Genomic DNA, 15,571 nt, shown 5'->3' with positions numbered 1-15,571 from the left:
CGTTGCCGCACCATTTTTCACCCTTAAATATTGAGATTTCATGGGTCTAAACATGCATTCTCTATACTATATATTTTTTATTTTTTCGCAAAATCCCCAATTTTCAAGAGCGTGTTTGGAGAATCTGGCGCGGTAGAATACATTAATTGATCCATGAATCATCTCAATCAGATGGTCCATAAAACTTGTGCAGCACAGTGATTGGAAGAAAGTGGTTTAGTCAGGAGGCCTGCCAGTTGATGGCTTGTTCATATTAGAAATAGCCGATTTTGTATATTTCAAATTGTTGTAGAGTACGTATATGTTGTTTGAATATGTAGAAGCTGTAAAATAAACAGGGATGACGAATGGATAATAGAAAAATACAACCTTAACAAACAGATAGTATTTTGAAAATAAATAAACTTGTAAGATTGAATATAACTAACTAAAGAAGAGCACCTATATGCCCCCACAAAATGGAGGGAGATCCATTGACTTGAGTCTATGGTAAAGTGTTCCATGTGGAATGGAATGTGGATTTAGCACACAGATAAGTTGCACCTGTTTTCTGCTGGTTGCATTTTACAAGATCATCAAATCACGTTGGGACCAAAGTAAATGACTTTTTCTGTCTTGAGTGTCTCTTCGTCATACATACCCAACCAGAATCACAAAATGTTGTAAGCTATGCATTGATTAGATAAATTCCATGTGAAATGGTTGATTTGAGACATTATAGAATAGGCTTCAATGCATGAATGTCTTTCTGAAGTTTGTGATTGCATATGCTGGAAAAATTTGTTGGCTGAAAATGTAAAATCCGAGTGATGGATGTTAGATAATGCAAGGAACCAACCAGACTTTAGGAAGTGGCCATGGATGTTGAAATCAGTTTAGAACCTGCCAAGGTAGCTCATATCTGCTTACAGAAGTTAGGAAGGGTCCACTGGAATCACGAAAAGTTTCAGCACCTAATAGGTGAGCTGATGGACCACGATCCTTTGAAGAGAATGTGGTAGCAAGCAAGTGATTTCTTGAACCGCTTGCAGAAACTTGGATTCATTCCACACAAGCAGCATGTCATCATCTACGTATATTAGAAAGTATGCAATATGAAACTTGATGTGTAGATGAAGAGCAAAGTGTCTGACTTCGGTTAGTAGCTGGCGAAAAGGTCAATTTGAACTGAAACCAGGCCAATTAAGGCTTTTTCAGTTTTCAAATTTAATGAAGAGATGATGGATGAAAGCGGTTGGCTGAGACACATTCATGTCCTCTCAATTAACTTCAAATCATTCAGTTATTTGTAGTTATAGCAAGATTATGATAGTAGCATCAATCTTGGTAAGCAAAGTTAACATATTCATTCAGATGAAGTGGTTTTGATCAAGGTTATCACAATTGAGATTTTGCTTCATATCGAAAAGATGATAGCAAGATCGCAAAACCTAAAATTGCAACCAAAATCAAAGGATTCTACTGCATTGATTTTGTAGAATCGAAAAGGGGATAGCAAGATCGCAAAATCGAAGATCGCGACCAAAATCGAAGCATTCTACTTAAATAATATTAAATATCAACTAGAAAGTGCATACACTACTTAAAGTTTGAAATCTTATTGCAAACATAAAACAACCAAGTCTCAAATCATAAACATCAACAACTCAGTCTCAAATCTTAAACATAAAACAAACTGGTAACAAAGATTAAACATTAACAACTAATAGTCTCAAATCTTAAATATAAAACAACCAATTCCACAAAATACGCAAAACCTAGATGCTACAAACCAATATTACATGCATCACGAACGCGCCAATTATAAGGCAGAACAAAATCGCTTAAACATAAACGATTTTGAACAGACTTTGCATAGTTTAGGATTCCACTTAAGATTCAGATTGGTTAGGAAGAACAAAGTCGCAAAACTGTAGGATTTAACGATTCTGATCAGGATTTTAACAACAATAGTTTTGATTATTATTACAAAGGTAGAAGAAAAACCCCCACCAGTCTTAACACCAAACATAGCAAAAGTAGGAAAGAAATGTCTTGATTACAACCAAATTATAAAACACCACCAATGACACAAATATAAAACAAAAGCCAAAGTCACTCAGTGAGTGAATGGAATCCACATTTTTCTAGATAATTGCAGGATGAGAAGGAAACATTTTATTTTTAATTGAAGCAACATAGAACGAAATATGTCATCTTGGAGCTGTATCACGAAGAACCCAAACGTCTGTCCACTGACACGAGAAACAATTTAGTCAGTTATCTCATACAATTGTCAACTTAATTAAAGAAATAAGACATTAAATTTTTTCAAAAAAGGTTAAACAAATTAAATGAAGCATCACTGTAAAACTGAATACTAGTACAAGAATACTTATATAGTACATTAAAATCAATAAAATTTAAAGTTATAACCAAATTTATTCTTGAAAAGTTTCAAATTCCAACTTTAGTATTTACTGTGTGTGTTGTGTAGTTCAGGTTGAAACATATGCAGTCTTTGATCCGAGTATTATAATTTTTGGAAGGGTATCTGGAACAACTTGATATAGTGAGTGATATGTATTTGTTTTTTTTTTTCTTGGCATTCTCTCTGAGATTTTGTTTGGATATATACTATGGATCTAGCTCATGTAGATCTACATTTTCCATTATCTCTCTGCCTCTCACACCCTATTTGTGGCAAGAAGATATATATATGATATATGTGTCAGTAAACTTTGTTTTCGTGTTAACAAAAGATCAAAAGCATAAAATGTTAGTTTTTTTTCCTTTCAAATAACATTATAATTCTGTGATAGTTCATTCTTGCATTTAGTATTTCTCCTTCTTTATTTTTATCAGTAATCAAAAGAGATAGGAAAACAAAAGAATGTTAGAGATGTGATGAGCAATGTAACATAAAATTTGATATAGACAGGAAAAATGTGTATAAAAAGAAAAGCTATACAAGATAAAGAATAGTGAAGAAATAGCGAAATGTAAAGATAAATAAGAGAAGTGTTGAATGATCAGAGGAAAGGCACCTTCATCTTTTGAAACTTGCTAGACATCCGAGCATTCTCAATTTGATTATGACTCCTTGGAAGACGAGTGAATAGTGCGTATGTCATAATCGAATAAGTTCGGGCCATGCGAGTGACGAACGAATACAAGAGGAACATGCTTGATAATCGAGTAGTCTTGCCCTTTATCTGGATCAAAGCTTTCAACAAATTCAGCTGGCATATCAGTGACGTGAATATCTTTGAGTTTATGCATGAGTTTGATGCCAGAGGGTACCGCCTTCAGTTGGGGGATTTTTTCCAGAGTAAGATGTTCGAGAGAGAGCAAGGTTCCATTGTCAATAACAACCGAGTTTACTTTATACAAGCAACGGAGGTTCAGTGTCATCAGTTTAAGAAACCCTCCATTTTGAAAATGAAAAATTTCACCATCATAGCAATTGTCCCACAAACAAAGACTAACCAGATTCGGCAAGTTTTTGAGTGACTGCAGTGGATCATAGTTCAACATAGAAAAACTCAGTCTTACCTTAACAAGGCACTCAAGTTCTGGAATCCAATCAGGCAACTTTTGTAGTCTAGCTTTCAAATGTAGCCGCAGAAGTTGGGGAGGGGATGATATACAGTTCAAGTCGATGATTTCATCCTCAGATATTGCAGAGATATTAAGATATTCAAGGTGTTTCATTTCTGCTACTGCAGCACATAAGGCATTCCCATGTTCTCGTCTTACTTGACTTAAGCCTAACCTCCTTAACTGCCTTAGCATTTTCATCTCTTGAATGAGATCTACTCCCCCATGATCTACCTCCACGTGATAAAGGTTTTGAAGGGAAGTCAAGATTTTAATACCTTTTTGCATCCTCACACCAGTTGTATAGCCCAAAAGAGAATAATTTCCTTTGTAGTTACTATGGCGAACAAGAAGGTTCCGTAGCTTTTCCAACTTGTTTATTTCATGTGGTAGTTCATGCACAAGTGTTTCTCTTAAATCTAATGTCTCTAAATTCTGTAGCTCACCAACAGATTTAGGAAGAGTTTGTACATTAGTATAGCTTAGGTTTATGTACCTCAAGTGAAAAAGACTTCCCAGATTTTTAGGAATATGATTCAATGATGTACCTTGAATGTCAAGTACCTTCAAAATGCTAGACTGCGAACACAGTTTACCCATCAAATTCTCCAATGATCCACCTTTTTCCAAAACATGAATAGCACGAAAATGTGAATTGTTAGTGCTCTTCAACACATTGTTGAGATTAGTGGATATAGATAGGCGTCTAGTGCTTCCAACCACGATTGATTCACCATCATCATGCACACAATGACAGAAACTTAAGTCCTTCATTTTTCTGATGAGAACTTCCCAGAATAAATCATGGACTTGACATGTTTGAACTTTCCCTTCAACAATTGAGACTTGAACTAAACTTCTATGAATCAATTCAGACAAGTACTCCTCTGCAACTTCCTCTGGAGTTCGTCTCTCATAACATTTAATAAACCCTTCGGCTATCCATTGTCGAGTTAATCTCTTATTATTAACAGAATAGTCTTGAGGATATATACCAAAATACAAAATGCATGGTTTCAAGTAGTAGGGCAGGCTATCATAACTCAGAGATAAAATCTTTGTTAGACTAGATAAATGGGCATTACGTCCCAACTCCAGGTTCAGGTTTTGACTCACCATTTTCCATTCAGTCACGGTTTTAGCTTTTGTTGAAAGTAGACCACTGACGGCTACAATTGCCAGGGGTAGCTGCTTGCATTTTCGAACAATTTCTTTTGACATGAACTTAAGCTCTGGTGGACAATGCCCACCAAGCTCAAATCTGAATGCTTTCTTGCAGAAGAGTTCCCATGCTTTGTTTGGTGTCAAAAGTTGCAAGTTGTGAACATGAACTAGAAAAGATTTCTTGAAAAAATCTGCAACTTGCATCATTCTAGTGGTGATTATGATCCTACAACCTTTATTGTTATTTGGAATGGCAAATTCAATCTGGTCGGAAAAATCTTCTTGCCATACATCATCGAAGAATATCAAATACTTTTTATGTTTCAGGTATTGCCTCACTTGTAGAATGAGTGACTTGTCATCCATTTTGTGTAACATCTGCAAAAGAGGGCCTTCAGTTTCGCTACAAAATTCCTCCATCATGTTGATCAATATCCCCCTCACGGTGAATGATTGAGAAACGGTGATGCAAGCACGCAAGAGTGGTTTTTCCTAGACCTCCCATTCCAACCACTGAAATCACTGTGCGCTCAGCTGTGCCCTCCAATAACCAACCAGACAATTCTTCCCTCGGGCCTTCAAATCCGACAATTGCAGTTTCTTCAATGAAAAGGGAAGACAACCGAGGATCATGCCATCTTCTATTGTCCGTCTCTCTACTGCTGTTGCTGCTGCTTGATGATCCTGGTGTCTGTGAAATTTGAAAGTTATACCTCTCACTTCTTTCCTTGATTCCACGAATTGATATCTTAATGTTTTTAATCTCAGATGCTATCTGATGATGGGGAATCAAAGTTTTGATTAGGCTTGCAATCTTGCAGAATAAAGATTGACGGCATCCAGAAGGATTGGATTTTGCCCTATGCATGAGCCGAAGGTATTCATCGATGATATCTTCAATGCGAAATGATGCTTCTCTCAGCTGCTTCACCCAAGTTCTTATTCCATCATTGGTGTCTGCTTCATCTGCAGCTCTTATATCTGCATCTTTGAGGAAGACTTGAATGCTCTCAAGTTCATCTTTGATGTCTAAAAAATCTTTGTGCACACCACTCAGGAGATTTGTTTCTTCTTTTAGGAATTCCAACACTTCCCCCAGGACAAATAATACTGCAGTTTCTGCCATTTCAGTCTCATCTCATATGCCAAAGGAAAACTAACTGTGAATGTTGCGAAGAAAAATTAAGATTAAAAAGTCAAAGGAAGGAATGCCATTGTTTTTTGTTATCAGCCTACAAATGTGATGTGTTTAGTTTTATCAAGTTGGTGTATACAGACCAAACCCATTTTATTATTCAGTAATTTGACAACTGAATGTTATCACGCATGTTTTATTTTATGCTATTGTTAGTTGTTACCCCATATTGAAATCTTCAACAGGCTTATTCAAAACAGTAGTTATTTGACCAGTACTCATCTGTCTTATATTTTATTTTTTTATTGTTTTTATAATCTTACACAAAACCGTAGTTATTTGTGTGATATGGAGTCAGAGTCGTACAAACACGACGAAATCATAAAAACAAAACGAATTAATAATAACAAATTCAAGTCTGATTTGACATTGAGGTGGTAGGTTTGAAATTGTTTATGACTTTAACCAAGATTACTAACACATGTTTTCTTCTTCATGTTTTTGAATTCAAGTCTGATTTTACAGGAAAAATATTTCATCAATAGTATCATAAATTCAGTAAATGATCAATTTTATTTTAAATCAAGACTGAATAATAGAGATCTGAATTATAGTTTTGAGATTAATAGTTTTGACAGCAGTGAATTTGGACATAACGACGTAACATTATTATTTTTTGTACAAAGCGACGTAACATTAAACACCCAGATAAATACTTTTTAACTATCCAGAAGTCCTAGTTCAACTGGCAAAATGCCGAAATTATTAGGCCTGATGCCATGACCGGGGTTCGAACCCCGGTACCTCCACTTGTGTTGTGAGTTTATAATGGCTTTGCCATTTCATCTATCTACCAAAAAAATAAAATACTTTTTAACAAGTGAAAATATTTTTACCTTGTTTTGTTAATCATTCTTGATAAATATTCCTTCCATATTTTTTTTTGTATATTATTGATAAGTGAAATGTATTCATTAATGTTTTTTATTTGATTTGAATTTATTAAATTTTTATAATAAATATTGAAACAATTTTCGTTTTCATTCGATTAGCTAAAAAAAAAATCATAGGAAGATGGTTCTATTTCATCAAATAGAACTAAGGTGAGATAAAAACACTTAAACACCATAAAGCTTATTTTTAGCAAATGTATATTAAATATAAGATTCATTTGTTGCGGATTAAAAACATGATTTTGATAATCAATAATTTAAATATTATTTTTAAGGGATTTTATGAAAAAGAAGAATCAACTTTGTGTTTGTTTATTGAAATAAATATCACTTTTTGACAAAAAAAAACAATTGACTTTGTTTGGATACAACTATGTAAAAGTGATTTTTTGTTTCAAAATTATCTCCATCTTTTAATACTTATTTTCTCTCCCCTCTACAAAAAAAAAAATATATATTTTAAAAAATTGGAACAAACAAATATAATATTCTTTAAAGTAGATGCTGATTTTTTTTTTTTGTTCTTAAATTGTCACAAATGGACACAATACTTTTTGATGTGATTTTTTTTTAAAAAGTAATTTTTTTGGAAAAAAAAATTGGTTTATTTTTTTAAAAAAGTTATAAGAAACAACCTCATATGGTTCGTTCTTTACGGATTAAAATGCATGTGATTTTGACATTCAATAACTTGAAGATTATTTTTTCTAGTGATTTTATAAAAAAACTGAATTTAGTTTTTGTTACAAAATGACCTCAATTTTTCGACCAATTGTTTTCTCTCCACTCTAAAAGCTTTTTTTTTTTTTTTTATGTTACAAAAAGACACAAAAGTGTAAAAAAAGTATAATGTCTCATATGAGTAAAGTATGACATGACTATGTTTTTGCACACAATTAGGTTTCATAATTAAATAATACTATCTCCGGTCCTATTTATAAGAGAAATTTAGGTCAACAAAAGTGAATGTATTTGGACTGAATTTTTAACTAGATACATCAACTTTTGCTGACCCAAAATTCTCTTATAAATAGGACCGGAGGGAGTAGATTATCAATGTTTATTTGAGATTAGATCTAGCCCAATGATTGAATTTGATTAACATTTACAAAAGTAAAAGCACTCTCTTCTCTTTCTACAAACTTCACAAAGCCACCGCCTTCCTCATCCCGTTCCAATCCAAATTTAACTCCTTGAAGATGTAGATCCCAAGCCTAGTGGTGCAATAAGAGCTCTCCTGCACACCACCGCCGCTTCCTCCTTCCTCTGATGCCCTCATCATCTTGTGTCTCTAGATCCAGTTTGAGTTCGCTTGTTCCGGTCTTCGTTTTCGTGGTTTCGTGGCTCGTCGGAAAATTGAGGTTTGCGTGTGTCTCGACTCAGCCTCTTCTGTGGCCGGTGTTATTTTCTTTTTTTGTTCCGTTTTTCATTGTTGTTAGTTTTTTTTTGTTCTTTTCCTTTTGTTCTGCTTTGTTGTTGTGTCGCCGGTTTGTTGTCAGCGCCGTCGGTTCTGCTGCTGCCAGGTTGCTTGTTTGTGGGTCTTCGGCTTCTTGTTTGTTTCTTGTGGTTCTGTTGTGCCGTTTAAAGTCTGGTTTTTTGGATCGCTCAGTTGTCGGCGGCTGCAAGTTCTTCACGATTAATCCTCCTTCTTCGCAACTTCTGGAACGTTCGTCGTCGTAAGGATCATGGTGGTTTGCGGTTGTCTTACTGGTGGTTGTGGTGTGCGCTTGTCTATTCAAATTTTGTTTGTGGCTTGTTCGGGTGGCAGTCTCAATCTGGTGTTGGTGGCTTGTTTTGGCCAGGTCGCTGGTGGTGTTTGTGGGTGGGTGGTCGCTGTTGTTGTTTTGTTCGTTTGTTTGGGCCTCGTGTTTTGTTACGTGTTTCATTCGATGAGGGTGGCTTGATCAGGTTTCCTTCGAGCTAGTTTTGGTTACTGTTCCTTTTATCTGGCCGTCCAAGCTTCTGTGCGCTTTCCCAACCTCCCCTCGTCGTCGGTTTTTAGTCGGTGATGAGTTCCATAAAGTAGTATTTCAATTTTGTATCTAAGGCACTTTTGTTACTTGTTTCACCAACTCGCAATGGCGAGCTCAAAGGCGAGCAATTCTAGTAAGTCCCATATTTCACTCGCCCCTAACTCGCAATGGCGAGTGGAAGGCGAGCAAACTCGGCATGGAAAGTGAAAGGCGAAGGAGTTCCAGAGAGCAAAGGTCCATTTTTCTCCATGGCGAACAATCTACTTGCGAGGCGAGTTAGGGCGGCTAAAACTCCTCAAAGCTGACGTGGCAGAAACCCACTGGTGAAGAAACATCAACTCGCCATGGCGAATGCATTTACTTGCGAGGCGAGTTAAGTAAGAACAGAAATTCTATAAAATCCCATTTGATCATATTATACTTTATAGAGAGAGATAGGGTGAAATTCACAGTTGTATCATATCATACTTTATAGAGAGAGATCGGGTGAAATTCTTCGTTCTTCATAGAGTGAGAGTGATAGAAGGTGGATTCTTCCATTTTTGTGGAGAAATCACAAGTTTGAATATGAATCTTCATCTTTCAATTCAATCTTGCAAAGTTATCATGACAATGAGTAGCTAAATTTCCATTGTTGGGATTAGAGGTACTTGATCTAAGCTAAACATGTAATCTTTTAATCCTTAATATATGATTCTAGCATTTGATTTGATATTGAGGTTATTCTTGCATTTTATTGCTTATGTTTGATAACTGTTATTGAAAAATACTCTTGAATCTAGGTTTAGAATCATCATCTATCAAAACATGAATTCTGGACATAGGATTGATGTTCTGATAATCACCTTTTGTATTCAAAGCTTCATGCTTTCGGATCGTTTAATCGATGGAGAAATCGTCGATTAAACGATACGACCGAATATTGGATCGTTTAGTAGTTTGAGAAATCAACGATTAAACGATACAATTGATTTCACGAGATCATTTGGACACAAATGATTTTGTCGAGGGATACGTGATAATATCGATTAAAAGCTAGAATATGTATATGTGGTCATATGGTTATATGTGATGCTTGGTCAAGAAACTCTAATCCTAACATGTTTTACGCCATATTCTCAACTTTATCTTCGTATTTTAGTTTTAAACAAACAACAAATTAATGTTTTAACTTGAAATGATAATCGATGTCGAACGGTCCATGATATCGCACTAGTCCCTGAGGAGACGATACATAAATACTTACTTTTTATTGATAGAAAAATACTACATTAGTCGATGGCGTTCTTTAGGGCAGCAAAGGGTCGTGTTGTTGAAACAAAATGTGTTTAACGTTAACCCTTAAGAGTTTTGATGATAACAAAGTATTAAAAATTGTCAATTGGATATGCTAATATTTGTTCAAGTGTACAGTATAGACAAAATTTGACATCTTAAAAAGGTCTTGGAAGAACAAATAAAGAGCAAATACATCAACAAAAAGGGAAGCTTAAAGCGTCTGAAGAAAACTGTTCCTGAAGATAAAGCGCTCATGAAGATAAAGTGCTCCTGAAGTGATGACGTCATCTGAAGCAAGGTCATCAGAAGCAAGTTCATCAGAAGCAAGTTTATTAGAAGCTGAGAATCACCAGAAGTTGTAGTTCATCAGGAGATGCAACTTAAAGCTTCAAAAGTTGTTTAACGGATTCAAACTCGTCTAAAGATTGCAGAAGACTGGAAAAGTGAAGCAACAACTATTTTGAAAGGATTTGAACGCATTGGATGCTTGTTCCTCAAAAGAGCGTTGACATAGTACGTTTGTACGAAGTGTACAACCACTACCTCCACTACTCTGATTTGTCTCTGCTACAAGACAAGAAAAACAGCTCTGCCTGCAAGAATGTTCCTTCTCAATGGGAATGCATTTGAAATTGATCCTTCTTTGGACAATAACCATATCAGGCAAATGATCATTGGTGATTGATCAAAAGCTTCAAACGACTCTATTTTGAATGTGCTGGCAATTCAACGTCTCTTTCACACCTCTATATAAAGGAGTGAAGACTCAGAGTTTCAGAAGAACAATACCAAGAATTAAAAGTGCCAAAACTCTGCTGAAATTGTTTTGCATTCAAAGTTCACTTATAATTTCTTATCAAAGCTCATATCTTAGAAATTCTAGTGTCTTTAGAGTCTGTATCTGATTTGTATTATGAACACCACTGATTGTATATCAAGTGTTCAAACTTCAAACAATTTTCTTTGTAATTCTGTTTGAATTCAGAAGTCTCTTGCAGTTGTGCTTGAGCAATAGAAGTCTCTTGATTGTGTTCAGGAGCATATGAAGTCTCTTGCTGTTGTGTTTGAGCAATTTGAAGTCTCTTACTAAGTTTAGTAGTGAGCATTTGTAATTAGATATTACATAGTGAACTCTCCTTGGAAGTGCAAGGGGGACATGTGATAGATATTTTAGCAAGTGTACTAAAACTATCGAAGTAATAAAATAAGTTCGTATCCACGAGGACTGTGTTAATCTCAACTTAGCAATAAAGTTAGTATCTAGGATGTGTAAACTTTATAAGTGCCTGAGGCAGTAGGTTTGTGTGTATAAAAAGTATATAAAGTTGTTAAAAGATGATTTGAGAAGGATGATTAAGCCGATGAATCCCTTATTGTTCTATATGAGTAGTTACCTCCCTTATTTACTAATTACTATTCCATCTTTACGACAAATTAACTAAGTAGTTTTGATCAATCTCTTGACTCAAAACCCTTTCCTAAGTTATAACCTTTTAATCTCTTAAACCGATTGAATAACCACAGAAGCGATAAAAGAACGTTAATTCATGAGTCATGATCCTCAATTTCCTATCTCTAGGTTCCTATGTTGAATCAAACAGGATTACTATATCAGGATTAAAAGCTAGTGTTAATAGTCATTCAATTCCTAATATCAATTCATGTAGTTGCACGAAGCTAGGGTTAATAGTCATACAAAGCAATTATCTGAAAAGCAATGAACACAAGTAATTCTGAATAAAGACTGAATAACATTAATACTAAAGAGAGGATCAACTACTCATTCATATATTACAATAGATTCATCATGGCTTAATCAAGAGGGAAATTAGCTAGACATAGAGATACAAATTAATAGCATGGGAAATAAAATTAACCATGAAACCATGTTGTGGCTCGGTTCTCTACTGCTTCGTGAGTTTCTGTTGCCTTCTATTCCCTCGCGTTCCCGTTCCTTTTCCTGGCGTGGCTTTGTTCCAAAACGTGATTCCACTGTGCCGAAACGTGAATGAATTGTAATGTCTGTGGCTTCCACATATATATAGCCTCTTAAAAACCAATTTTCCTTCCAATTTTTTTCTTCAGCGTGTTCCATATCTTCTTGCTGCTTTCCAATTCTCTTAGGTCAACACACAATTGGTCAAAGGCCCATAATTATTTTCTTCTATTAGCACTCGCCACCAACTCACGTTTTGTTGTGAGTAATAATAAGCAATTCTTCCTTATTTGACTCAATAAATCAACAACGAAACTTTATTTAAAATGACTCTAAATTAAATACTAAATAAAAAAAATAGACTAAAACTTAATTAAAAAGACTTTAAAAATGTGATATGACGGACTGTCATCAACATGACTGACTTCCGGTTTGTGGAAGGAACCTGTATAAATTGCTTGTGTCTTTCCTCTCTCTCTGTTTTATTCGCTGCAACTAGTTCTGAACATCACTTCAGAAGTAGAATTCTATCTGATTCTGATCAGTGTTTTCAGCTAAGGAGAAAAGAAGAAGAAAAAACCAACACAATTCAACACACTTCAAACAATTTTCTTTGTAATTCTGTTTGAATTCAGAAGTCTCTTGCAGTTGTGCTTGAGCAATAGAAGTCTCTTGATTGTGTTCAGGAGCATATGAAGTCTCTTGCTGTTGTGCTTGAGCAATTTGAAGTCTCTTACTAAGTTTAGTAGTGAGCATTTGTAATCAGATATTACATAGTGAACTCTTCTTGGAAGTGCAAGGGGGACATGACTGACTTCCGGTTTGTGGAAGGAACCTGTATAAATTGCTTGTGTCTTTCCTCTCTCTCTGTTTTATTCGCTGCAACTAGTTCTGAACATCACTTCAGAAGTAGAATTCTATCTGATTCTGATCAGTGTTTTCAGCTAAGGAGAAAAGAAGAAGAAAAAACCAACACAATTCAACCCCCCCCCCCCTCTTGTGTATTTCTCACCTTCACATGCAATTGTGGTGGATCCAGTCTTTAGATGGTTGGTGGTTTATCTCCTTTACGATGAAAGGCGGTACATTAAGTAGCTTGCTGTTGGTACGAGATCGCTGTGCTTCGGGTGTTTGCGTGTGGTTTCTGTGGATCTCTAGTGGTGTTGTTGGGGTGCGTCATGGTGGTTTAAAGGTGGTTCAAATGGTGGCGCTGTATCGATGCTCGTGGTGGTGCTTTTGGTGGTTAGTGGTGGTTTTTGTGGTGGTTATGGCCTTTGGATGTTTTCCCTACGCGTTATGGGGTTTGTTTGTAGGGATTGGTGATGATGTTATGTTGTCTTGGTGATGTTCAAGTGGTGGTGATGCAGTTTGATTTTGTAGCTTGATTTGGTTTGTTTATGCTCGAGCTGGTTCGATTTGCGCTGTTGTTCCACCTTTTCTTTGGCTTACGAATTTGGCATCTAGATAATGGTGGGCCGAGTTTTTGGACAGGTTAAGGTGTCTGCTCTGGTGGTTTGTGAGTTGAGGGGTGCCTTAATGATTTGTGTCGAGAGTCTGGTGGGACGATCACTTTTGATTTTAGATCGGGAGCCAGTTTTTTGACTAAAGTTCTTTTAGGCTATTTTGGTGTTGATGAGATAAAACCGCAAGTGCACGGTTCTATCGAAGTAGTAAAAATAGAGTATCGTTCCGACAGGGAGTTATGAATTCAATTAACTTTTAATGATGATTAGATGAAAGAATTTTAGATAAAAGTTTGGATTTTTAATTACAAGAAAATAAAAGAAAAGATAAAAGCCTTGGGATTATTGGTTCATCCTAACGACAAGTCCTTCTCAAACCAATCTATTAAACTTATAACTTTATGTTAGACCTAATTTCTCAAGACAGTTTCTCTTTTGTTCCTCTAGCAACCAAGCCTATTTCGCTGACTTGATTACTATTAGATTTTGGTTCTTCTAACAACCAAGCCTATTTCGCTGACTTGATTGTTATTAGTTCCCTTGAAGATCAAAACTATATGTCTCAAAGATTGCAAAGTCTATTTCGCTGACTTTGCAATCTTTGTCTAAATTCACTTGTTCGAATATCAAAGCTCCACTTTCGTTTTATGAATTGATATTTGAGATGATGGATAAACAATTATCAAACCCTCCACTTTCGTTTCCACAGTTTGATAATGGTTGATCCATGTTAAAGCGGTGAATTTAGATAAGGAATTAGGGTTACATAAGATTAAGGTTTAAAGCTTGGTTTGATTAGGATTATGTCATTAGACTTATCCAACAATCCCAAGACAAGAGAAGTCTACTCACTGACGTTCATTGTAGACAAGGAGAAGAAGAGAGAAAACATAAAAGTAAATAGCAAGAAAGTAAAATGAACTTTTATTAGAAAGACAATTGTCACATATTGCATTCCAAGAAAAGATGATTATTTGTGGTGGATGGCTACTCTATTTATAGCATTCTTTCGACTTAAAATCTAAGCAATTACATTCGGGCTAAAAATAGAGTAGCTTAAAATCTAAGCAAAAGCAGCAAAAGCAACTCTAGAGGGTGGCACGGCCGTGCCAAGCTTCTGACTTTAGGGGAGACATATTTTGTCTTCCAATCTTTGTATTTTCGTACCGAATCAGCTCCAAGTCCCTTTCTTTTGCTCCAAGACTCAATCCATCCAATATTCATTCATGAAATATAATAAAATGCAGTTTGTAGTAAACTATCTTAAAAAGGAAATAATATTAATATAAAATAAACTAAAATCTAATTAAAACTAAACTAAATAATATTTAGAAATAGATAATAAATGACTCATCAGGTGTCTATTCCTATAGACCGGGTGCTTAATTGAACTCTATTGGTGGTGTTGAAAAATTGATGGTGCCTTTGATTTTTCGCTAGGTGTGTTGGTGTTTTTATTTTTCTTTTTGGTGTAATACTTGGGATCCAATCCCCTTTATTTACCTATATATATATATATATATAATATTTTGCCATTATAAAAAATGTTTATTTGAGATTGTTTTTTTTTCTAGATATTTAGCAGTGTAGAGTGAGTTATTATGGAAGAATTTGTTTGAAAAGTGAGTTATTATAGAAAAATTTGTTTTGAATAGAAGTAAGTTTGTTATATAAGAATTTTTTTTTTGGAAAATGAGTTATTGTAGGAAAAATGGAAATCGGTTGTAGACCAGGTGGTTGATAATTGTAAGTCAATGGATACAAATGATTGAAGTTGTAAATAATAGAAGCAATTCAGAATGACAACAGACACAAATATATATATATATATATATATATATATATATATATATATATATATATATATATATGGGGCATATCACATGAGAATGGTTAACTTATGTGAGAATGGTGAGAATAAATTACAGCCATCAGATTAAAAAGGAATGGCTAAGATTAAAAGATAGATTAGTGAGTTGCTGCACCTAATTCCAAATTATCCCTCTAATTCACGTGTTCTCCTCCAGACTCTAATTCTTTCCCAAATCACACATCTTCTTCATCTAATTACAACAGAAATAAATTCATTC

At 35.0% G+C, this 15,571-nt stretch overlaps 1 protein-coding gene across 2 annotated transcripts; it reads right to left on the bottom strand.

Annotated features, from left to right (window-relative positions):
* Positions 1–326: 326 nt before the first annotated feature.
* On the bottom strand, positions 327–6,041 carry LOC11416337 (disease resistance protein RPM1). Of its 2 annotated transcripts, none has more exons than XM_039831263.1 (2): positions 3,027–6,041; positions 327–2,234 (listed from the first exon to the last, which is right to left on the bottom strand). In XM_039831263.1, the coding sequence occupies exon 1, from the start codon at positions 5,164–5,166 to the stop codon at positions 3,073–3,075; it is 2,094 nt and encodes a 697-aa protein (XP_039687197.1). In that variant the 5' UTR covers positions 5,167–6,041; the 3' UTR covers positions 327–2,234; positions 3,027–3,072. The 2 variants fall into 2 exon arrangements, with proteins under 2 accessions (XP_039687197.1, XP_039687198.1); XM_039831264.1 differs by having other exon boundaries at positions 327–2,227.
* Between the last annotated feature and the right edge of the window lie 9,530 nt (positions 6,042–15,571).

The sequence above is a fragment of the Medicago truncatula genome, chromosome 3 (genome assembly GCF_003473485.1).
Source record: "Medicago truncatula cultivar Jemalong A17 chromosome 3, MtrunA17r5.0-ANR, whole genome shotgun sequence".
NCBI lineage: Eukaryota > Viridiplantae > Streptophyta > Magnoliopsida > Fabales > Fabaceae > Medicago > Medicago truncatula.
The sequence above is the reverse complement of the archived record's forward strand: the minus strand, read 5'-3'. Positions and strand labels throughout refer to the sequence as shown.

Excerpts from the sequence above, each read along its gene's own strand:
- LOC11416337 (XM_039831263.1), bottom strand. The coding sequence starts at position 5,166 with ATGATGGAGGAATTTTGTAGCGAAACTGAAGGCCCTCTTTTGCAGATG.